Source organism: Mastigoproctus giganteus, chromosome 4 (assembly GCF_048544385.1).
Source record: "Mastigoproctus giganteus isolate SK-2022 chromosome 4, ASM4854438v1, whole genome shotgun sequence".
NCBI classification, from domain to species: Eukaryota; Metazoa; Arthropoda; class Arachnida; order Uropygi; family Thelyphonidae; genus Mastigoproctus; species Mastigoproctus giganteus.
This window is the reverse complement of record NC_143578.1, coordinates 21,389,989-21,415,877: the sequence shown is the minus strand read 5'-3', so window position 1 is coordinate 21,415,877 and position 25,889 is coordinate 21,389,989. Positions and strand designations below refer to the sequence as shown.

The following is a 25,889-nucleotide window of genomic DNA, read 5'->3' as shown; positions in this document are numbered from 1 at the left end:
CGCTGGTTAAAGATGGATTGCAGGTTCATCTCGACAAGACTGCAGCAATAATTCAGACACAGCATGGGTTTATTAAGGGAAAGTCATGTCTGACAAATTTGATAGGATATTATTATATGGTTACAAAGGAACTGGATGCAAAAAATAATTTTGATATCATATATTTGGATTTCAGGAAAGCTTTTGACACTATTGCGCATGGAAGACTATTGCACAAATTGGAGTAGAATGGTATTAAGGGTAAGTTGCTACAATGAATAAAAGGATGGTTAAGTGGGAGAAAACAGTGGGTGGTAATCAATGGGTGCTGCTCTTCGTGGACTAATGTTATTAGTGGAGTCCCACAGGGTTCGGTGTTGGGTCCACTATTGTTTTGTATATTTATCAATTAGCATTAGCATTAGTAGAGGCATTTGATGCAAGAAAGCAAGCTTATGCAGCATCAGCCAAAAAAAAAAAAAATAAAAATAAAAAAAACCCACTTCCACTTCACCCCTCTGTTCGTTCAAAATACCTTCATCAATGATATTGATGAAGGTATATCAGGCTTAATGTTGAAGTTTGCAGATGATAGAAAGGTTGGCAGGGTTGTTAATGACAGTAATGGCAGTGTGCTACTGCAACAGGATCTAGATAATTTGAGCAGATGGGCTAAGAAGTGGCAACTGAAGTTTAACCTTGACAAATGCAAAGTACTGCATATGGGTAGAAGTAACCCGCAGAGAAACATACCAACTGTGTGGTACTACACTTAAGGTTGTAGAAAATGAAAAAGACCTGGGAGTAATTGTGCAGTCAGATATGAAGTTTTCTGAGGAATGCAGACAGGCTGCCAGGGCAGGTCATGGGGTTTTGTCAATGATAGGAATATAGGAATTTTGCTAGCAGGGTAAAGAGGTGATTGTCCCTCTGTATAAGGCAATGGTCAGGCCACACCTTGAGAACTGCATACAGGTCTGGAGGCCTCATTTTAGGAAGGATATAGATTTGCTTGAGCGTGTACAGAGAAGGGCAACAAGATTGGTGAGGGAAATGAAGGGATCCTCTTACCAAGAGAGGCTTAAGTTCTGCGAATTGCAGTGGCTGGAGACTAGGTGCCTGCACGGTCATCTGATTGAGGTGTATAAGGCCTTGAATGGGTTGAGCACGCTGAATTCTGATGGGATCCTTCCACTTGTTCAGATTACGAACCTAAGGGGGCATAAATTCAAATTATGAAAGGACAGATGTAGAATAGATGTGCGGAAATTTGCCTTTAGCCAGTGGGTGGTTAATTGCTGGAACAAACTTCCATCTGTCGTTGTAGAAATTGATAGGTTGAATAAATTTAAGGAGGAACTGGACAGGCATTTGGAGGGAATGGCATCAGGCCAAAAATTTTTTTTGGGCTGATGCTGCATAAGCTCATACACTTGCATCACATGCTACTACTACTAACTGCATAATAACTTCCAGGTCTTTTTCATATTCCGCCACCCTGAATGTAGCACACCACATAGATGGTATGTTATTCTGCAGTTACTGCTAGTAGTACTTTGCACTTGTCAATGTTAAACTTCAGTTGGCATTTCTCAGCGCAACTGCCTAAATTTTCTAGATCCAGTTGAAGTAGCATACTGTCATTTCAGTCATTAACCTCCATGCCAATCTTTGTATCATCTGTAAATTTAGACGTTAAGCTTCATCAATATTAATAAATAAAGAAAACAAAGAGTCCAAAACTGTACTCTGGGAGTCTCTACTAATAACATTAGTCCACAAAGATCAGTGTCCATTGATTACCACTGTCGGTCTTTTCCCACTCAACCATCTCTTCATCCATAGCAGCAACTTGCCCTTTATGCCAAACTGCTCCAATTTGTAAAGAAGTCTTCCATGTGAAACAGTATCAAAAACCTTTCCTGAAATCCAAGTATATGATATCAAAATTATTTTTTGCATCCATTCTTTTCAGGAAAATTCATCCCCTTGTAGTATCCTATCAAATTGGTCAGACAAGATTTCCCCATAACAAACCCATGCTATGTCTGAAGTATAATTGTAGCCCTGTCTAGATGATCCTGCATTAATTCTTTTACCAATGACTCCATTATTTTTTTTTTTTAGAACAGAAGCTAAACTAATAGGTCTACAAACACTCGTGTCATCCTTTAAAATTGTTCTTTGTGAATTGGGAATAGATTGGCAAATCTCCAGTCTGCAGAGACCTCCCCTGAATCCACGGATGCTCTTATAATTATGGCTAAGAGTTTGCTTACTTCCTTCATAGACTCCCTTAGCTGTATAGATCCCATCCACCCCAAGTGCCTTTCTTATGTTTCTTATGTTTAACAATTCAGTTTTTCAGCAACCTGAACAGAATCAGTAAAGTTGAACAATATGAAGTGGATCAATTTGATTCATCCCCTTCCTTCTAGTGTTTACATAAGTAAAGAAGTGTTTGCTGTTTTTCTTTGTATCCTTCACAAAAGATTTCTCATTATCTGCTTTCGCTTGCTTAATCTTCTTTGTGACTTGATTACAGGCTAGTTTATATCTACCATTAATAAGTATTTCTTAGCTGGTATGAAAAGCCTACAAGGTTCAATGATTAATTCTTCGTATGCTTCCCATTTAGAATTTGCTGATTGTAAAATCATCAGTTGGTCCCACTCTACAGAATTTAATCCCTGATTGAGACCACTGTAATCACCTTTATGAAAGCAAAAAACCTCTCACTTTATACCCTTGATGACAGTTGCATCTTTAAATAAATTCCAAATCAATACACTGTGATCACTGCCACCTAGTGGTTCTTTTATATACTGACTCTTAATGCATTAATAATCACTGCTGATAATCAGATCAAGAGTATTATTCTCTCTTGTTGCCTCTCTAACATGCTGCTGTAGAAAACAGTCATCCAATAAATCCACAAAAGGCTTGCTAGTTTCTGAGTGACCAACCCAGAAGTCCCAGTCAATATCTGGAAAGCTAAAATCCCCATTATATGACATTTTAATTTACTGGCCCACTCTATTTTTCTGTACAGTTGTTCATTGTACTCATTGGAGTCATTAGGCCTACAACACACTCCTACTCTCATTTATGCTTTCCCAGTGCTTATGTCACACCAAATTGACTCAACATTGCAATGGCTGCCCATGTCAACTGGATGTACTGCCATAGATTTTATGTGCTTCTAACTATGAGCATAATCCCTGCCTCACTACTATCCTGATGTCCTTTCTGTATACATTGTACTCCCCATATTCAAATTCTGCATAAATTATATCTGAGGGACACCATGGCTCTGATATCAAAAACAATGTCTGCATTTGACATGTTGACCCACACTTCAAATACATCAAATTTATTTACTATATGCCTAGCATTGGTGTACATGCAAGTATACATGTCCCTGTTCTTACTCTTAGCTCCACTACTGCAGCACATGTATTTACTTGCCAAGCTGTCCTTAAAATCCCTAGTAACTTGCTTTCAAGGCTGCTCCTCATTCCAATAGAAGCAGTGCAAGAATCACTTTTGCCTCTGCCTGCAGCTCTTATTAATCTATTTGTCTGTGTAATCAACCCCCAAGCTAGCAGTTTTCCAGCCATTGCTTAACAATGTCTAGAGAGCTTCAGCAAGTGTTCTTGCACCCTTTCTATTCAAGTATATCCCATCACTTAGAAGCAGTCTATCCTGTTAACGAGCACAGACCCTGCTGAGAAAAATTCTATTCAATGAGCCTTGCAAAATCTCTCCAGAGTCAAACTGATTGACAAGGCTCTCAGCATATACTTCCTTGTATCATGTCTGGCAGAATTGCAGACACTTTGAAATTTAACCCTAACTCTGAAACATCTGAATTTGGATGACAGTCTGTAAACCTTTGCCACATTTTCAAATTTTATCAGATCAAATTTGATACTGGATTATTAGTAAAATGATTGAAAACAAGCTATTTTCTGAAACTTTACACATAAAATACAAGAGAATTCCATTAACATCCACTGTTCATTTATTATGTCAAAAGACATGGAACTGTGTAGGTCTAAGTTAGAAATCTAATAATAAAACTTTCTTTACTTTTCAAAATTTTTCATCACTCTTGTCCTTACCCTTGATAACAAAACGTTTGAAGAGATTTAGGTTAACTTCAGAGAAGTTAATCTTCTTTATATTTTTATTTCATTTTGTAGACTGCAGTCTGACATAGTGGAAAGAGGTTATTTTCATTTTGTTATCAATGATATTAGTGCCAAGTTTCTCTGTAGATTTCACAGTTTATCTAGATAGCTCGATAAAGTGTGGTTATTTTTGAACATTTGATTATGCATAAAACAATAATGGGGAGGGTTTTTTTTTTTTTTTTTTGTGATCAGTACGTAATAGTGTTTCTGAGTTAGAAGCAGTAGCAAAAAGGAATAAATCTTTTTATTGAATAATTAATATTGTGGTAATGAATAAAATGCTCTTTTATTTAAAAAAAAAAAAATCAATATTAGCCTATCTTCCAGGTTTCACAAATTCCAACAGCCATTTTATTTTGTGATAGGTTGCAAGAGCAGCAACTGCAAGTAAATGAGTTGATAAAAGAAATGAGTTCCATCTAGAAAACAATGTGCATGGGGATTTCAGAGACTGCTGGGAGTCATTGCAGAACAAGTAAATACATGGGCTATATTAGGGTAGCTAAGAATAGGAACAGGTGTACGTATATTTGTGTGTACACCAATGCTAGGAGTTTGGTAAATAAATTTGAGGTGTTGGTCATAACATCAAAAGCAAATATTGTTGGGATATCAGAGATCTGGTGTCACACAGATATAAAGAATGCAGAACTGGAATTTGGGGAGTACAATGTGTACAGGAAGGATAGACAGCATAGGAAGGGAGGAGGAGTTATGCTGTTAGTTAAGAAACACAAAATCCAAGTAAGTACAGCCAGTCGACATGGCTGGACAGTGCAGTGTCGAGTCAGTTTGGTGTGAAATGAGCACAGGGAAAGCAAAATTGAGAGTAGGAGTGTGTTATAAGTCTAATGACTCTGATGAGTATAATAAACAACTCTAAGAGAAATAGAGTAATACAGCAGGGCAGTAAATCGAAGTGTCTTATAATGGGGGATTTTAATTTCCCAGATATTGACTGGAATTTGTGGGTTGGTCACTGACAAACAAGCAAGGCTTTTGTGGATTTATTGGATGACTGTTTTCTACAGCAGCATGTTTGGAAGGCAACTAGAGGAAGTAATACTCTTGATCTGATTATCAGTAGTGATTCTTCATGCATTAAAAATCTGCAGATAAAGGAACTAGTAGGTGGCAGTGATCACAGTGTGCTGAAGTCGGATTTACTCAAAGAGGTAACTACTATCAGGGGTAAAGGGAAGGTTTTGGCTTTCATAAAGGTGACTACAGTTGTCTGAGACAGTATTTAAATTCTATACGGTGGGACCAACCGATGATGTTACAACAGCAAATTCAAAATGGGAAGCATTCACATAATAAATCTTGGAAGCTATTAGGCTTTTCATACCAACTAAGAAATGTTGTTCAAGGTTTAGGCCTAAATGGATGTCAGATGAACTAATGAGACATGTGGCAGAGAAGAAAAATGCATGGGATACATATAATTTAACGGGTGACATGGAAGCCTATGATAGATATAAGATGGTCTGTAACCAAGTCAAAAAGGAGGTTAGACAGGCAAAGGCAGATCATGAGAAATCTTTTCGCAAAGCATGGAAAGAAAAACAGCAAAGAGTTCTTTACTTATGTAAACTCTAGAAGGAAGGGGATGAATCTGATTGGTCCACTTGATATCGATAGTTCAACACTTAATGATCCTGTTCAAATAGCTAACCATCTAAATGAGTATTTTGCATCTAAACTCACAAATGAGGAGTTATTCAGGGAGGGGAATGGCAGAGGCAAATTAAACTCTGGTAGTAAGCTATATGATTTTGTAATAACGGAGAGCAAAGTGGAGGAAAAATTGTTTAAGATAATGTTGTTATTGTTGTTATTATTTGGTTTTTAGGAGCATTAGCAACTAAGGCCATATTGCTCCGGGATATGCGATGGTCATTCCCTGACCTTTCCGCATCCTCCATATTTGGTGGTGACGGGCTAGAACCCCGGTCTAATCAAGAAGCGTGTGCTACGCACTGCTGCTCCTTCCCACCTGGCTACGGAGGCGCCTGTTTATGTTTAAGATAAGAAAGGCACCTAGGGTGGATGGAATCTATCCAGTTATATTAAAGGAGGCAGCAAAGGAAGTAGAAAACCCATAATTATGAGAGCTTCCTTGTACTCAGGGGAGGTACCCATGGACTAGAGATTTGCAAATGTGACCCCCAATTCAAAAAGTCTGATCAAAGGGAAACACAAGTAATTACAGACCACTTAGTTTAATTTCTGTTCCAGGGAAATTAATGGAGGCACTGGTTAAAGAAGCACTGCAGGATCATCTAGACAAGACTTCAGTTATAGTTCAGACACAGGATGGTTTTGTTAAGGTGAAGTCTTGTCTGACCAATTTGATTGGATACTATGATGTGGTCACAAAGGAACTGGATGCAAAGAATAATTTTGATATCATATGTTTGGATCTTAGAAAGGCTTTTGATACTGTTGCACATGGAAGACTGCTGAACAAACTGGAGCAGTGTGGCACTGAAGGCAAATTGCTGCTATGGGTAAATTTATGTTTAAGTGGGAGAAGACAGAGAGTGGTAATCAATGGACACTGCTCTTTGTGGACTAATGTTATTAGTGGAGTCCCTCAGGGTTCAGTATTGGGTCCATTATTGTTTTCTATATTTATTAATGATACTGATGATGGTATCTCAGGCTTAATATCCAAGTTTGCAGAAGATACGAAGGTCGGCAGGGTTGTTAATGAGACTAATGACAGTACGCTGCTGCAACAGGGTCTAGAAATGTTGAGCAGATTGGCTGAGAGGTGGCAACTGAAGTTGAACATTGACAAATGTAAAGTACTGCATATGGGAAGCAGTAACCCCAGAGTAACGTATCAACTCTGTGGTACTACACTGACAGTGGGTAGAGAATGGAAAAGACCTGGGATAATTGTGCAGGCAGATATGAAGTTTTCTGAGCAGTGCAGATGGTCTGCAAGAGTAGCTTATGATGTCTTTCAATGATATACAGGAATTTTTCTAGCAGGAATAAGGTGATTATCCCCTTGTATAAGGCAATGGTCAGGCCACACCTTGAGTACTGCATACAGGTCTGGAGGCCTCGTTTGAAGAAGGATGTAGAGTTGCTGCAACGAGTACAGAGAAGGGCAACAAGATTAGTGAATGGAACAAAGGGTTTCTCTTATGAAGAAAGGCTTAAGTTTAGCAAATTACAGTGTCTAGAAACTAGGCACCTCTGAGGTGATCTGATTGAGGTATATAAGGCCTTGAATGGTTTGAGCAAGCTCAAATTCAAAGGATTCTTCCTCTTGCTCAGATTCCACACCTTGGGGGGGGGGGGGGCATAAATTCAAATTGAATGAAGACAGCTGTAGAATAGATGTGTGGAAATTTGCCTTTAGTCAGCGTGTGGTTGATTGTTGGAACAAACTTCCATTTGTTGCAAAAGTTGATAGCTTAAATAGATCCAAAGCAGGACTAGACAAGCATTTCGAGTGAGTGGATCAGTGAAATGAGGTGTTTTTTTTTTTTTTTTTTCTCTGATGCTATAAAAGCTTGCTTTCTTGCATCATGTGCCTTTATTTATTGCTAATGATAAAAGAACTACTAACTAATGAAATCTTTCAAATTAAAAATAAATAAATAATAAATACTCCTAAAAAAACTTACAGATTTCCGAATAGTTCCTGTCTCTTCAATCACAGATGAATTATAATGTGCCTGTATATGACTAATTATCATCTTAAATACCCGAACTGCATGGTTTGATGGAAGTAGATGTAGTTTTTTCTACCAAATTAAAAAAGTGTTCATTATTTAAATTTTTAATTGTTTTGCATACATTCTAATTAGTATATACAAAACTTATAAAGTATAAATAGTTAGAAGCCATAAGCTAATAAACATTAAAAACATTCATAAAATGATATGACTAATTGTGCAGATCACCCTTCTCAATTTCTTAATCTCAAAAATTAAAAAAATACAATATATCTTTTGCTTTGAAGGTTCATAATGCATTGTATTAAGTCCAAATACCAAAGAAGTTCCCTCCACCTCTGACAATGTTCTGAAATTAATAAATTATATATATACATGTGGCCAACTAGTTCTTTCTGGTTTTATTTTTTTGTTGTTTCTGTAGTGTGAATATACTCCACCTCTGAAAATATGCTTTGACATGTTTCAATGAGCACTGGCAATATTCATATTATAACTCAATTAATTGCTGTTACCTCCAGAAGTAGAAATGGTGTGTTTTTTCTTTGTATCAAAAATCTGTGATTTTTTTTTTTTTTTTTTTTTTTTGAGCAGAATGTTAATATCAAATTGCATAAAGATGGAGAAATTTGCATGTGAAATAATTCAGATTTTAAACTAGGTTAACAGGGGCAGATGTGCACACCTAAAGAATGAATTTTTGGCTAGTTTCAAGAAGATAGGAAAGGTGATGATAATAATGAAATGAATGTCCAGCAACTCATAATAAAATAAAAACATTAGAAGTGCAGGTTTTGTTCACTTAGATCAACAACTAACTTTACATAATACCCGAAGAATAAAATTTATCTAAAGAAGACATTACTTAAGTACAACAGAAAGGACTATACACTGAAAGTACCTTGCAAATTAACAGAAGACTTCGAGAATTCTGTGAGGATGAGTTTTTTTTGGGGAGGGGGGTGATTTATCAGCATGGCTCACACTTGTAGGTAGATGGAATTCATTTTGTAGAGACAGAATACGCTTGAATAAAAGTGGTGCAAGGGTTTTTGTCAATATTATTGAGGATAATTAAAGGGTACAAGAAATTTAAGAGTTATAAATACATATGTTTATCTGTTATGGGTCAAAGTAATGATTCTACACATCTCAGGAGTTCTTGTTTGTTTGTTTGTTTGTTTGTTTGTTTGTTGCACAACAGCCAATATTGGCAAGATGTACCAAAGTTTGCAAAGTTTCAAACAAATGAGAAGATAAGCTGGGGGGGGAACAAGCTTAAATAACTGCACGGGGTATGTCAGGATAGTTTACTACTCTGACACATCCCATACAAACATTTCGTCTTAACTATGTCCTGGCATTTTCTAGCCATCAAGACTTCAAAAATCCTCTGACATCCTTTTCAAGGAAAACCAAATGTGACACTACACTGAATAGGATGTACTGGGAAAGGTAAGTGGTTTACCAAGATTGTCAATACACGAGTTAGAAGGAAAGTTGGATGGTAGCGGGTCAGTTTCATCTTTGGCAGAAGTGGCATTAGAACCTGGTTTTGACAGATGTGAGAAAAGAGATAAGCAAAAGTGTCGCCAATAGCTTTGGCAAAACACCAAACTGCTCAACTGCAATTTGGACAAGAAGCAAATTTTCTATTCTTAGCTTGTTCAAAATCTAGTTTGCACTGATTAATAATTGATTTACAATTGTTGCGAGCTTTGGTATAGGCAGAAAACGAACATGGAGATTTGAATGCAATTCAATTGTGATATACAACATTCTTATCTTGAAGAGCCTTGGAAAAACCTTGGTTTTTCCAAGGCTCTTCAAGGACGAGATTTTAAACTGGAATGTTTAATAAAGGATTCAATTCCTACAAGAATAATTTCACTCACACGATCTAAGCAAACGTTGACATCAGAAGGTTTGAAACAATAATCTGACCAAAGAAGAAAGGAAATCTTGCAGATCATTCCATTTTACATTCTTGTTTTGCCAAACAACATGAGGTTGAGATTGGTCACAAGAGAAAGGCTCCAATGATGAAGAAACCATCACCAAGATGTGATCTGAGGTGCCTAGAGGACCATGCAACTTGGCAGTGTACTTAGAAAGGTTGCTTGTCAGAAAAAGATCAAGTGTGTTGGCTGTGTGGTTAGGATTGGCTTTTCTGGTATTCTGGGATTGGTATTCTGGTAGGTAAATGACCAACCAGTGTGAGGTGATTAGTAATTGCAAAAGCCTCAGCATTTTGAATTGCTGGGTCAACGTGAGTAGAAAACTGAATCCAGCTGGAGTTATAAACAGTAAAATCACCAAGAGAAAATTACCTCACTGTTAGAAAAGTTGGACTGGAGAAAGTCAAGTTTCAAAGAGAGGAAGTCAGAGTTCCAAGTGATTAATAGTGTTGGGATAACAACAGAGGCAACACATGAATTTGACAGAATGGGGTATAGAGATTTTAAGCTATAGAAGATCGAAAAGAAGAGATTCCAAATTACCGATTCCCAGACAGGGAATATCAGAGTGGACAAATGCAAAAGTAATACATTTGAAGCAAAAGGAATCATATAGTGAATAATTAAGACAACTGAGATCAGTAGTGGTTCAATCAACTGATAATTGGAATTCTGTCAGAAAAAGTATGTCAGGTTTGGCAGACTGTAAGTGGAAATGGACATCACTAAGATTGGAAGTGAGACTAAGTATATTTGTGAAATAAATAATGAAGTGATTGGGCGGGTTACATCTTTTTGCAGATAAGTTTGTTCTATTAGTTTGACTATTAATTATGTATTCAGTAGCAAGAAAAGGAGGGCAGAAAATGTATGAAGTAATGAAAATTTTGGATATGGCATACACGTGACAAGAATATACCCAGCTCCTTGACATAACATGGCTTCGGCAATGCCCTCCACACACGCTACTTAGACTCTCTCATCACTATCTGTAAGAGTGATGAGAGACAGCAAGATCATACACCAGTTGTTCTGGAAGCCTCCTACAGAGTTACCCATAGGTTTGGTCTGGGACTATCTGGTGGCTGGCCTGCAAACATCATTTTAAAGCTTGATTGGAAGATTGAATCTCACCATGATGTCCATCCCAACATCAATCATACTGCAGGATGGAAGAATACTGAAGGTGCCACAATGCCATATTTGTGCATTATATTCCAAAAATACAGAATTGTCTAACTTTCCTTTGACTCAGGGGCAAAATGGATAAAATGCTGAAGGTCACAGGTTACATGAGTTGTTGAGGCAAGCGGGCTGTAGGCCACACGACCAGTTCCTTATCATTAATTATGCATTTTTCAAAACAGAAATAATTTTTTTTTATCTGTGTTTATAGCTTTTCCTTTTTTTTTCACGTTTAATAATTAAATATGAAAATCTAGAAATTATTACATAATACTAAATAACATTCTTATTGTACGGTACTATTAAATTAAATAATATTGTTAAATTCTGGGGAAGATGCCATCAAATTTGTTTTTCATGAAAATTGTGTTTATGAAACAAAATAATTTCATATTTTAAAAACTGATATTTTCAAAACTCATTGTCAAACTATATTTTGTGACATGCTAGTTTTAAGCTCAAGGGATGCATAACATTTGAAGTATGCCTACATGGCGATGGGCAGCACAATGTGAAAGAGTGGGCCCACTTGGCTACCCCTGCATTAATAATTTTCAAACACCAATTTCTTTCTATCTTACGTATTACATGTATACTATGTGTGTCACTGTTACTGTGTATTTAGAATGTATAAAATCATTTACTTCGCAAGATATTCAATACTAATTCACAGTATAGTACTTAATAGTACAGTAGTATTTTATTTAGATTTTAAGGCAATTCGATTGTTGAAATCATATCACACCTTAATATATTAAAAAATATTGGAAAATCACAACACTAATACTGGAAGCAGCATCTATTTGTCTTCTACTATAAAGAAGACAAAGCATCATGAAGGCATCGACCAGACCAACTTGTAGAAGTAATATATTAACATTCAGTGGTACAGCCTATCTCCAACATCTTCTAACCTTCTTTCTGCCTCACTCTTGTCAACTATAAATAATTCAACTGTCACCATATCCTTGAAGGGTCACAGTTTCAGAATGATCGGATGCTCCAGTTTCGAGTAGGAAAGGGTTTTACAAAGATAGGGTACCAGCAGATCTCCTACATGCCTCTGTATTAGTTTTACGTAACTATTTTAATTGATGCCGGACTAATATAGTGAAAATTATATAATTCTGATTTTGAAAGTAAGAAAGTTACCTGAAAATCAGAAAAATATAATTCCAGCATGAATCACAAAAAAAACACTGTTAAGAAGCCATTATGCAAAATCTGATATAAAACTAGTAAATCTTGTTTTAAAAATCATATTTTTTTTAAACAATAAACAAAATATAAAAACTAATGATAAAAAAGCAAGCAATTGTAAAAATGAATTATGTTATTCTGTAATGGATTTTTTCGAGGCCTGTCGTGGTTGACTGGTCAATGCACAAGTACAGCAGTGCATGCACTTAGAGATTTGATTGTAATTCAATTCCAAACAGTTATCAAATATGGTTAAGGTTCTTGTTAAGTAACTATTTGTAAACCCCCTCGAACCAATGCTTATATGCTGGAATATTAATGCCCTTTTAACTTCCTGTGTGATAAACACATACTTTTCCTTTGTAACACCTAGGATGCCTTGAAAAGGATTATTTATTAAAATAATGAAGATTTTTAATAATATAATATTTACCTTTGAAATGGGCTGAAATGAAGCCTAAAAAAGTTAACACTTCCATTAACAGAACTGAACTTAGAATTATTGTAACAGAACAGTATTACAGTGTATTATAGTAGCAGTCTGCCATTCTGCCAACAAAGTATCAGCAGAATGAATAAAAACAAGAAAATAAGATATGTGCACTGCAAATACAATGAACATAAGACTATCTGATTATTTCTATAATCAGAACAAATTTGATAACTTTTCAAAATATAAATATATAAAATTCTATAAAATTTGAAATGTATAAATTTCATAAGTACCTCACCTTAAATATATTAATTAGTCCTGTAATAGCAGCCTTTACATCTATAACTTCCTCATCATTGATAATAAAAAGTGTATCTGATGCTTCTTTACTTCCAGTATGTTCAAACGGCCTCTTAATAACCTAAAGAGCATAATAACAAAGCTAGTAAATTTGTTATTATATAAAAAAAGTTAGCACTAACACTAACAGAATTTACTACTATATGTGAGCATGTCTGTCAGAGAGAGAGAAAGAAAGAAAGAGGGAACAGACAAAATAACTCCACACAGAATTAAAATACACTGCTCATCACTGAAATAGATGTATTTCTCTTAAAATTTGTGTGCATAACTGTGACAGGTATGAATATAAATGATTATGTTAAATCTGATCACCACAGTAGAAACACAGTATGTTTGTAGCCACCCTGATGTGGGAATCTGAATGCTATAAAAATATGCATAAACATTAGGAGGCAAATGAAATGGTGAGCAAACAATCATCTAAGAGTGTGCAATGCTTTTAATATGGACTTTCCAACAATATATATAGCTGATGAACCTTTAAAGGGTTGAACTTGAAAGTGTCTGCAATTCTGCCCAGACACGATAGGAGGGAGTATATGATGAGAGCCTTGTCGATCAATTCGGCCCTGGAGGGATTGTGCAAGGCTCAAGGGGTAGAATTTTTTTCAGCCTGGACTGTACTTGTTAACAAGAGAGATTGCTTCTACAGGGATGGGATACACTTAAATAGAAAGGGTGCAAGAATTTTTGCTGATGCTGTCGAGGCAGTGTTAGGTGGGTCGGAAAACTGCTAGTTGGGGGGGATACAAGGACTAATAGATTAACAGTAGCCACTGGCAGAGGTGGAAGTGATTCTTGCACTGCTTCTATTGAAATGAGCAGAAGTCTGAAAAACAAGATGCAGGATATTTCAGAGACTGCTGGTAGTCATTGCGGTACAAGTAAACACATGGGTTGTGTTAGGGTAGCTAAGAATAGAAACAGGTGCATGTATACCTGCGTGTACACCAATGCTAGGAGTTTGGTAAATAAATTTGATGAATTTGAGGTATTGCTCAAAACATCAAAGGCAGATATTGTTGGGATATCAGAGACGTGGTGTCACACAGATATAAGTAATGCGGAACTGGAATTTGGGGAATACAATGTGTATAGAAAGGATAGACAGGGGAGGAGGGGTTATGCTATTAATTAAGAAACACATAAAGTCCAAGGAAGTGAAGCCAGTCGACATCGATGGACAGGGCAGTGTCGAGTCAGTTTGGTGTGACATAAGCATAGGGAAATCAAAATTGAGAGTAGGAGTGTGTTATAGGCCTAATGACTCTGATGAGTATAATAAGATATTGTACAGGGAAATAGAGTGGGCCAGTAAATCAGAGAGTCTTATAATGGGGGATTTTAATTTCCCAGATATTGACTGGAATTTGTGGGTTGGTCACTCACACACTAGCAAGGCTTTTGTGGATTTATTGGATGATTGTTTTCTACATCAGCATGTTCGTGAGGCAACAAGAGGGAGCAATACTCTTGATCTGATTATCAGTAGTGATTCTTCATGCATTAAGAACCTGCAGATAAATGAACCACTAGGTGGCAGTGATCACAGTGTGTTGAAGTGGGATTTACTCAAGGAGGTAACTACCATCAGAGGTAAAGGGAAGGGTTTTTGTTTTCGTAAAGGAGACTATGATGGTCTGAGACAGTATTTAAATTCTGTGCAGTGGGACCAACTGATGATGTTACCAACAGCAAACTCAAAATGGGAAGCATTCAAGGAACTAATCTTGGAGGCTACCAGGCTTTACATACCAACTAAGAAATATTGTTCAAGGTTTAGGCCTAAATGGTTGTCAGATGAACTAATGAGACATGTGGCAGAGAAGAAAAATGCATGGGATACATACAAATTAATGGGTGACATGGAAGCCTATGATAGATAAGTTGGTCTGTAACCAAGTCACAAAGGAGATTAGGCAGGCAAAGGCAGACTACAAAAAATCATTGGCAAAGGATGCAAAGAAAAACAGAAAAGAGTTCTTTACATACTTGAACTTGAGAAGGAAAGGGATGAATCAGATTGGTCCACTGGATATTGATGGTTCAACAGTTGAGGATCCTGCTCAGGTGGCTAACAATCTAAACGAGTATTTTGCATCTACATTCACGCATGAGGAGTTATTCAGGAAGGAGAATGATGTAGGTAAAGTAAACATTGGCAGTGAGCTGGATGATTTTGTAATAACTGAGAGGAAAGTGGAGGAGAGATTGTTGAGGATAAACATAAAAAAGGCACCTGGGGTGGATGGGATCTATCCAGTTATATTAAAGGAAGCAGCAAAGGAAGTATGCAAACCCCTAGCCATAATTATGAGAGCTTCTTTGGACTCAGGGGAGGTACCCATAGACTGGAGATGTGCAAATGTAACCCCAATTCACAAAGGAGGATCAAAGGCTGACACAAGTAATTATAGACCTGTTAGTTTAACTTCTGTTCCAGGTAAATTAATGGAGGCACTGGTTAAAGAAGCACTGCAGGATCATCTAGACAAGAATTCCGTTATAGCTCAGACGCAGCATGGTTTTGTTAAGGGCAGGTCTTGCCTGACCAATTTGATTGGATACTATGATGTAGTCACAAAAGAACTGGATGCAGGGAATAACTTTGATATTATATATTTGGATCTTAGAAAGGCTTTCGATACTGTTGCACATGGAAGACTGCTGCACAAATTGGAGCAGTGTGGCATTGGAGGCAAATTGCTGCTATGGATAAGGGGATGGTTGAGTGGCAGAAGACAGAGAGTGGTAATCAATGGACACTGCTCAACGTGGACTAATGTTATTAGTGGAGTTCCTCAAGGTTCAGTGTTGGGTCCGTTGTTGTTTTCGGTGTTTATGAATGATATTGATGATGGGATATCAAGTTTAATGTCCAAGTTTGCAGATGATACAAAGGTTGGCAGGGTCGTTAAGGACACTACTGATGCTATGCTGCTGCAACAGGATCTGGAAAGGTTGAACAGATGGGCTGAGAGGTGGCAAATGAAGTTTAACATTGACAAATGTAAAGTACTACATATGGGATACAGTAATCCCAGAGCAACGTATCAACGCTGCGGTACTACACTGACAGTGGTGGAGAATGAAAAGGACCTGGGGGTAATTGTGCAGGCAGATATGAAGTTCTCTGAGCAGTGCAGACGAGCTGCAAGAGTAGCTCATGGTGTCTTGTCAATGATATACAGGAATTTTTCTAGCAGGGATAAGGAGGTGATTATTCCCTTGTATAAGGCAATGGTTAGGCCACATCTTGAGTACTGTATACAGGTCTGGAGGCCTCATTTCAAGAAGGATGTAGAGCTGCTGGAACGGGTACAGAGAAGGGCAACAAGATTAGTAAATGGAACAAAGGGTTGCTCTTACGAAGAAAGGCTTAAGTTTTGCAAATTACAGAGTCTGGAGACTAGGCACCGGCGAGGTGATCTGATAGAGGTGTATAAGGCTTTGAATGGTTTGAGCATGCTCAATGCCAATGGGATTCTTCATCTTGCTCAGAATAATCACCTCAGAGGGCATAAATTCAAATTGAGGAAGGACGGATGTCGGATAGATGTGCGGATTTGCCTTTGGCCAGCGGGTGGTTGGTTGGTGGAACCGACTTCCATCACTTGTTGTTGAAGTTGATAGCCTAAACAAATTTAAAGCTCAACTGGACAGGTATTTCGAACGAACGGAGGGGTGAAATGGGAGTGGGTTTTTTTTTTTTTTTTTTTGGCTGATGCTGAATAAGCTTGCTTTCTTGCATCATATGCCTCTACTAATGCTAATGCTAAAGGGACTGGATTGAATCAATCAACTGTCAGAAACTGTATAGTTAACACAACATATTGACATTGGAGTGGATGAGGAGGCCCAAAACAATGATGATTTCAGAAGCATGTCAGAATAGGAAGTTCAACAGATCTGCTGCAATCTGTCAGATTTCCACCACTAATGCTATTCCTGCCTGTCTGTGTTGGGGAGCACAATAGGAAAACAACCATCTGTCGCCTTATCTGCTTATGCTATTTCAATAGCTATGCAATGGCACAAGGAGAGAGCTACTTGAGGAAAATAATTGTATTGTCTTTAGAAAAACCATGTTTCTATCTAGATGCAGTGATGGCAATATGCCTTGTCTGGGGACATACCAGGGACAGCGATAATCAAGAATGCCTCAAGGAGCAACATACTGAGTCAACACCCAAAATCATGGTATGGGTGGCCATCATTTTCAATAGCTCTTCAACTCTAGTTATCAATAAATGGTACTTTTTATGGCAAGACATTATATCGAAACCAATTTAAGAACACTGCTTCTGTCCTTTTTATGATATACTAAATGCCATTTACCAGAAGGACAAAGACCATCAACATACAACTCTCATATCTGGACAGTGGATATGCTTCCATAGCCTTCATATATTCACCAGATCTGTCAGCCTCTCAACAACTGCAGTAATATATACAAACATATTAAATAACAGAATAATTTAATAAAACGTAAAATAATAAATACAGATAAAACTTTAGAAAAATGCATATTTAAAATAACATAAAATACAATAACACTGATAAAATGATAAGTAAAAATTGACAAAATGGGAAGCGGGGAGATATGACAATTTCTATGTGCCTCTGCATAAAAGCTGCAATGCCTTTCCATTGCTCTTGACACTATGGAGTTAAAAGAGGTAAAATAAAACATGCCAAAGCTTTCAAAGGCTTTCACCTTTGTTAAAAGTGAAATTTAGTGACAGCATAACTTTAAATACAACAGCAGGATCATGGCTCAGTACCTATTATTGATCATTAGCATTAGCATTAGCATTAGCAGAGGCATATGATGCAAGAAAGCAAGCTTATTCAGCATCAGCCAAAAAAAAAACAAAAAAAAAAAAAAAAAAACCCACTCCCATTTCACCCCTCCGTTCGTTCGAAATACCTGTCCAGTTGAGCTTTAAATTTGTTTAGGCTATCAACTTCAACAACCAGTGATGGAAGTCGGTTCCACCAACCAACCACCCGCTGGCCAAAGGCAAATTTCCGCACATCTATCCGACATCCGTCCTTCCTCAATTTGAATTTATGCCCTCTGAGGTGATTATTCTGAGAAAGATGAAGAATCCCATTGGCATTGAGCATGCTCAAACCATTCAAAGCCTTATACACCTCTATCAGATCACCTCGCCGGTGCCTAGTCTCCAGACTCTGTAATTTGCAAAACTTAAGCCTTTCTTCGTAAGAGCAACCCTTTGTTCCATTTACTAATCTTGTTGCCCTTCTCTGTACCCGTTCCAGCAGCTCTACATCCTTCTTGAAATGAGGCCTCCAGACCTGTATACAGTACTCAAGATGTGGCCTTACCATTGCCTTATACAAGGGAATAATCACCTCCTTATCCCTGCTAGAAAAATTCCTGTATATCATTGACAAGACACCATGAGCTACTCTTGCAGCTCGTCTGCACTGCTCAGAGAACTTCATATCTGCCTGCACAATTACCCCCAGGTCCTTTTCATTCTCCACCACTGTCAGTGTAGTACCGCAGAGTTGATACGTTACTCTGGGGTTACTGTTTCCCATATGCAGCACTTGACATTTGTCGATGTTAAACCTCATTTGCCACCTCTCAGCCCATCTGTTCAACCTGTCCAGATCCTGTTGCAGCAGCATAGCGTCAGTATTGCCCTTAACGACCCTGCCAACCTTTGTATCATCTGCAAACTTGGACATTAAACTTGATATCCCATCATCAATATCATTCATAAACACCGAAAACAACAACGGACCCAACACTGAACCTTGAGGAACTCCACTAATAACATTAGTCCACATTGAGCAGTGTCCATTGATTACCACTCTCTGTCTTCTGCCACTCAACCATCCCCTTATCCATAGCAGCAATTTGCCTCCAATGCCACACTGCTCCAATTTGTGCAGCAGTCTTCCATGTGCAACAGTATCAAAAGCCTTTCTAAGATCCAAATATATAATATCAAAGTTATTCCCTGCATCCAGTTCTTTTGTGACTACATCATAGTATCCAATCAAATTGGTCAGACAAGACCTGCCCTTAACAAAACCATGCTGCGTCTGAGCTATAACTGAATTCTTGTCTAGATGATCCTGCAGTGCTTCTTTAACCAGTGCCTCCATTAATTTACCTGGAACAGAAGTTAAACTAACAGGTCTATAATTACTTGTGTCAGCCTTTGAACCTCCTTTGTGAATTGGGGTCACATTTGCACATCTCCAGTCCATAGGTACCTCCCCTGAGTCCAAGGAAGCTCTCATAATTATGGCTAAGGGTCTGCTTACTTCCTTTGCTGCCTCCTTTAATATAACTGGATAGATCCCATCCACCCCAGGTGCCTTTTTTATGTTTATCCCCAACAATCTCTCCTCCACTTTCCTCTCAGTTATTACAAAATCATCCAGCTCACTGCCAATGTTTACTTTACCTACATCATTCTCCTTCCTGAATAACTCCTCATGCGTGAATGTAGATGCAAAATACTCGTTTAGATTGTTAGCCACCTGAGCAGGATCCTCAACTGTTGAACCATCAATATCCAGTGGACCAATCTGATTCATCCCTTTCCTTTTCGAGTTCAAGTATGTAAAGAACTCTTTTCTGTTTTTCTTTGCATCCTTTGCCAAGGATTTTTCATAGTCTGCCTTTGCCTGCCTAATCTCCTTTGTGACTTGGTTACAGACCAACTTATATCTATCATAGGCTTCCATGTCACCCATTAATTTGTATGTATCCCATGCATTTTTCTTCTCTGCCACATGTCTCATTAGTTCATCTGACAACCATTTAGGCCTAAACCTTGAACAATATTTCTTAGTTGGTATGTAAAGCCTGGTAGCCTCCAAGATTAGTTCCTTGAATGCTTCCCATTTTGAGTTTGCTGTTGGTAACATCATCAGTTGGTCCCACTGTATAGAATTTAAATACTGTCTCAGACCATCATAGTCGCCTTTACGAAAACAAAAACCCTTCCCTTTACCTCTGATGGTAGTTACCTCCTTGAGTAAATCCCACTTCAACACACTGTGATCACTGCCACCTAGTGGTTCATTTATCTGCAGGTTCTTAATGCATGAGGAATCACTACTGATAATCAGATCAAGAGTATTGCTCCCTCTCGTTGCCTCACGAACATGCTGATGTAGAAAACAATCATCCAATAAATCCACAAAAGCCTTGCTAGTGTGCGAGTGACCAACCCACAAATTCCAGTCAATATCTGGGAAATTAAAGTCCCCCATTATAAGACTCTCTGATTTACTGGCCCACTCTATTTCCCTGTACAATATCTTATTATACTCATCAGAGTCATTAGGCCTATAGCACACTCCTACTCTCAATTTTGATTTCCCTATGCTTATGTCACACCAAACTGACTCGACGCTGCCCTGTCCATCGATGTCGACTGGCTTCACTTCCTTGGACTTTATGTTTTTCTTAATTAATAGCATAACCCCTCCTCCCCTCCTGTCCTGTCTGTCCTTTCTATACACATTGTATTCCCCAAATTCCAGTTCCGCATTACTTATATCTGTGTGACACCACGTCTCTGATATCCCAACAATATCTGCCTTTGATGTTTTGAGCAATACCTCAAATTCATCAAATTTATTTACCAAACTCCTAGCATTGGTGTACACGCAGGTATACATGCACCTGTTTCTATTCTTAGCTACCCTAACACAACCCATGTGTTTACTTGTACCGCAATGACTACCAGCAGTCTCTGAAATATCCTGCATCCTGTTTTTCAGACTTCTGCTCATTTCAATAGAAGCAGTGCAAGAATCACTTCCACCTCTGCCACTGGCTACTGTTAATCTATTAGTCCTTGTATCCCCCCCAACTAGCAGTTTTCCGACCCACCTAACACTGCCTCGACAGCATCAGCAAAAATTCTTGCACCCTTTCTATTTAAGTGTATCCCATCCCTGTAGAAGCAATCTCTCCTGTTAACAAGTACAGTCCAGGCTGAAAAAAATTCTACCCCTTGAGCCTTGCACAATCCCTCCAGGGCCGAATTGATCGACAAGGCTCTCATCATATACTCCCTCCTATCGTGTCTGGGCAGAATTGCAGACACTTTCAAGTTCAACCCTAATTCATGGCTTTTTTTCAACAGTGACCTGTACTTGCTAAGTAATTCCGCCGGTCTCCTACTCTTAATATCATTAGTGCCAACGTGTACAACTATATCACCTTTTGTGCCCTTAAAAGATGATATCCGTTCTACAACGTCATCAACCTTTGCCCCTGGCAGACATACCCTGGTCCTATTCCACCTATCCTTTTTACAAAGCATGTTCCCCGTTTCCCTGACAATAGAGTCACCAACAACTACTAGTTCCTGTGGGACCAGCGCATTCTGCCTAGGGGGCTGCTTCTGTGTTGCCTGATGACCAAGTGCAAGCTCTGGCGTTGATGTGGGCAGCTGAGAGCTTGATGGGCCCCTCAATTTATTTCCTTCGAGGGCATCCACCCTGTCCTTCAAGCTCTCATAAAGGCCCATAACAACGCTGAGTTGTCGCCTGATTTCCTTGCACTCCTTACATCGTGCACACACAAAGACATCCCCCTTGGCAGTATCATGTCCCGTACCCGACTGCTCCGCAAAAATCAAGCAAACAGTGCATTTTAATAGACTGTGATTCAGAGGGCAACTGCCCCCCTCAGTTCTCCCCTGAACCACAGCACTCCCATTAGCTTGAGCCTTTTGCTTTGCTGCTCTGGTCAGAGTCATGATTCCGATTTAATTCAATAAAATTCAAAACAAAAATTAAATCCTTAAGTTATATCCCAAAACAGTTATGTTATATATATTTTTTTTTCGGTATCTAGTGTTTTCTACGAGTTCCCTTTATACAACTTCCGTATCACGTGTACCACTATAGTTATGTATTAATTATTTGTTAGATTAAGTCGTTACATATATATATATATATATATATATATATATATATATAGAATTAAAAGTACAATTTAATTGACAATAAAGTTTATCAAGATTAATAGATTTACTGATTAATTGGCAATATTATATTATGCACTATACGACACTAAGCTTATGCTATCGTGTAAAAATGGCGGGAATTCACGAACGGTATTTCTACGGACTCGTAAGTATTGATTAGCTTCCAAATCTCGCTATCTCAATTTAGAATAAACTAAGGCTCCTGACTAGGTCTATAATCTACTTATAGAAGATAATTTGATATAACAGTTGGTTAATAAATCGACTAAATTTGGTTAAAAAAAAAAAAAAAAAAAAATTTGGTTTGTGACACGTGGATTTGATACCGTTACCGATACTAAGTAATATCTACAAAATCTCTGTCTAAGTTAAACTTTAAACTAAGTATCGTAACTAGGAATATAAAGCTACTCTAGAAAATAAGGTAATATGACAATTTAAACTAATAAAGCAGAAAATAAATCAGGAAAAACTTCTCTGTTTGAAGAGCTTTAAGGAGCAATGTCCGCACAGGCTAACCTCGCACCCAGACTCCAAATGGGAGCTATCCTCCACTAAGTCATTCTTTCCATCCAAAACCACAGCCTCAAATACAGTATGGATAAGGATGCCCCTTATCCTATTAATGGTGTACAATATAAAGAACAAATACATGAGCTACATTTCCAGTGTCAGTAAATTCTCTCAACTCGCTCAGTTCTCTCAACTACAGCATAACACGACCCATAATTGGCTCTATAATACTCTAATATTCTCCCCTAATCTTTAAATCTACATGCTGATCCTCTAAATCTGAACACTTGATCTAATATAGTATATGGTACCACTCTTTCCCTCAATAGGTACAGGGCCCTTCACTCTTAGTATGCACAGCTTCTACCCTGGCAGAAAGCCTTGTCTGATGGGTCTATAGGATCCTTGAGATCCATCTGTTAAGCTCAGAAAGTAAGGAATGTGTATAATGGCAATGACCATAAATGCCAATCCCCTCCCCACCATTCCCCTCTCAACCATACTTATCCAAAATTCTGTGGGAGAATCCATTTAACAAATGGATTCTCCCACAGAATTGGGAGAATCCATTTGTTAAATGGATTCTCCTACAAACCAATACATAACAGGATGGGGGGATACCTTTTTCTTTGATGTGTTTGTTTGTAACACTACCTCTACCTACAAAGTAAACCAAATACAGGATGATAATTCATAAATCAAGGACTTTGTCCCCACCACAACCACTCAGAGCATAAGTGGAAGAAACATGGCTCATGTTCACCAAGATGACATTTGCCACCTTCAATTCCCTACTATTTGACCAATTGTAATGCCAACTTCTGACCCCTTATCAGAAGAAGGAAATGGAATATGTGCACATGAAATGTCGATGTGCCAGAAAAGCCAAGGCATGAAATGTCGATGTGCCAGAAAAGCCAAGGCAAGTTTTTTTTTTTTTTTTTTTTTTTTTTTTTACAGCTAGTCATCATGGATGAAAGTTTGATCCATCACTATGATCCCGAAACTAAACAAATGTCAAACCAATAAAAGCATTCAGAATTATCATCCAAAAAACTAATATATAATAGATGATTTGTGAAGGCACCCACAATATGAGATACTATTAAAACGATGCCTTATACACTATATATGTAGTTCAAATTTATAGGTTAACTATGGTGTATCTACACTGATATTATGCAGGGTGTCTCAAAAATATTGGTACAAACGTTTAGGGGAGATAGGTAACATCTAAAGGAAGATGAATCACATAGGAACTCATAACCGGAAACGTCACAGGAAAGTAGTAGCAGAGGCACAAGAAGCAGAAATGACACAAGACAGTAATTAGTGGCAAACATTTATTTGACATAATATTAACAATGGAGTACGAGATAGATGCATTTCATGATGTTACAACAGATGCTCGAAGGTTCCACCATGAAACAAGATGCATGTGCGACACTGACGCAGCATGGATTGGCGGACACAGTCGAACACACCTGGAGTTTCTTTGATAGCAGCAGCACAGACGAATCTCGCCTCGAGATCCATTTCCGTCTCCACAGATGATACATACACGATAGATTTGAGGGGTCCCGGGCCACAGAAAGAAATCAAGGCTCGATAAATCAGGTGAGCATGGGGGCCAGGCAACGGGTCCACCATGGCCAATCCATCGCCGCCCAAAACGCCTGTTCAAATGGTCACGAACACACCTTCCATAATGGGCAGGCGCCCCGTCATGTTGAAACCAAATGTTGCGTCTCACATTTGCTGAAACATCGTCAAGTAATCCTCGTAGAACTTGTTCAAGAAAGATCCGATATTTAACGGAGTTCATACGGGATGGTAATAGGTATGGGCCGACTAAGCAGTCACCGACCATACCTCCACACACATTTATTGCGAAGCGATGTTGTGCCGCATGGGGGCGCACACCGTGTGGGCCCTCTGCTAATCCATACAGTAGGTGCATGTCTGCCAGCTCACAGTTTGTATATTGATGCATGCTCTTCGTGTGGCGACTACTGCTTGAATGAGTAAAGCAGAAATTTTCCCTCTCGCGAACTGATGAACAGCGCCGTGTACCGACTTAGGGTGACGTTTCCGGTTATGGGTTCCTATGCGATTCACATTCCTGTAGATGTTACCTACCTCCCCTAAACGTTTGTACCAATATTTTTGAGACACCTTGTATAGTTAATTACCAAAACCCATAAGGATTATGACTTGTGCATTTCGTTTTCAAAAAAAACTAATATATATACTGCACTTTTTTAAAGAAAATAGTGCTAAAATCATAAACAAACTTAATTATTTATTATCTACACTAATATCTGTCACTCTGCTGATATTGAGCTCAAAGCATACACCCCTTTCATGTTGGAACATATCCATGGCAAGCAGTCCGTATGAAATTAATACACAAAATATATGCTAGACAATAATAGTTATACAGTAAACCCGCAGTATTCACGGTATCTGCATTCGTGGTCGCTGATTTAATATAAAATGAAACCTAAAAAAATGTGAATTTTAAAGCGGCGTGAACATTTTCCGCCATAAAAAACATGGGCGTGGCTAAAATCATCTTGCCTGGTCAAAACAGCGCTCAGTGGGTGGGAGAGACGGGTGACAAAATCACGAGCTTGGATGTTTCCAGCTAATCCTCGTTCAGTATGTTATGCGCTTGTCATGGCAGGTTTCGTCGTTTGCTTTAATTTACCGTATTTCCGGCTTATAAGACGCGGTTTTATTCGCAAAGAAATACTCGGAAAATCACCCTGTGTCTTATATGGTCAATGTCAGATTAGGCCTAAAGACTACCGGAAATGCATTTTCGATGATGCAGTGCCGGTAAACTGAGTTGTGAAAACTTCCCTTTGAAATTCACACCAATTTTACTTAAGATTTATCTGCTGAAATATATTTTTAATAATTATCAGTGGTTACAATCTATGGCAACAATACATAACAGTAATCTTTTTTTCGTGGAAAATTTGTTGAAATCTGCGTGATATGAATCTCACAATCCGACATAAGCAAAAACTTGTTTAATATCCCATGTGTTTGCTTCCTCTATAATATGATCTCGCACTTTTATGGTATGGCGGGTTAATTAGACTGGATTGGGATTTTTCAATTCCAACGGTCTTTTACAAAGAGAAAGTGACGCCCGTATTTGTCTTAGGGTGAGTAAGAATTTCTGTTACGTTACTTCTGTCAGCTTTTTTCAGAAACAAACATTTCATTAATAGTTGATTTTAAGGGTGCTAAATCTGTGACCATTAAAACTTCCGGCAATGAGAAATCCCATTTTACAGCAGTGCTGGCATGTTGTGCTGATGGTACCAAGTTACCACCAATACTAATATTTAAAAGGAAAACAG

General features: G+C 38.1%; 1 protein-coding gene across 2 annotated transcripts in view; it reads right to left on the bottom strand.

Moving 5' to 3' along the window:
• gig (TSC complex subunit tuberin) overlaps positions 1 to 25,889 on the bottom strand; it is a 613,633-nt gene that overhangs the window by 314,098 nt on the left and 273,646 nt on the right. For both annotated transcript variants that reach the window (XM_090372592.1, XM_090372593.1), the window contains exons 17-18: positions 12,945 to 13,067; positions 7,820 to 7,939 (exon numbers count right to left, since the gene is read on the bottom strand). In XM_090372592.1, the coding sequence (XP_090228718.1) occupies positions 7,820 to 7,939; positions 12,945 to 13,067 (243 nt within the window). The remainder of the gene's footprint in view (positions 1 to 7,819; positions 7,940 to 12,944; positions 13,068 to 25,889) is intronic.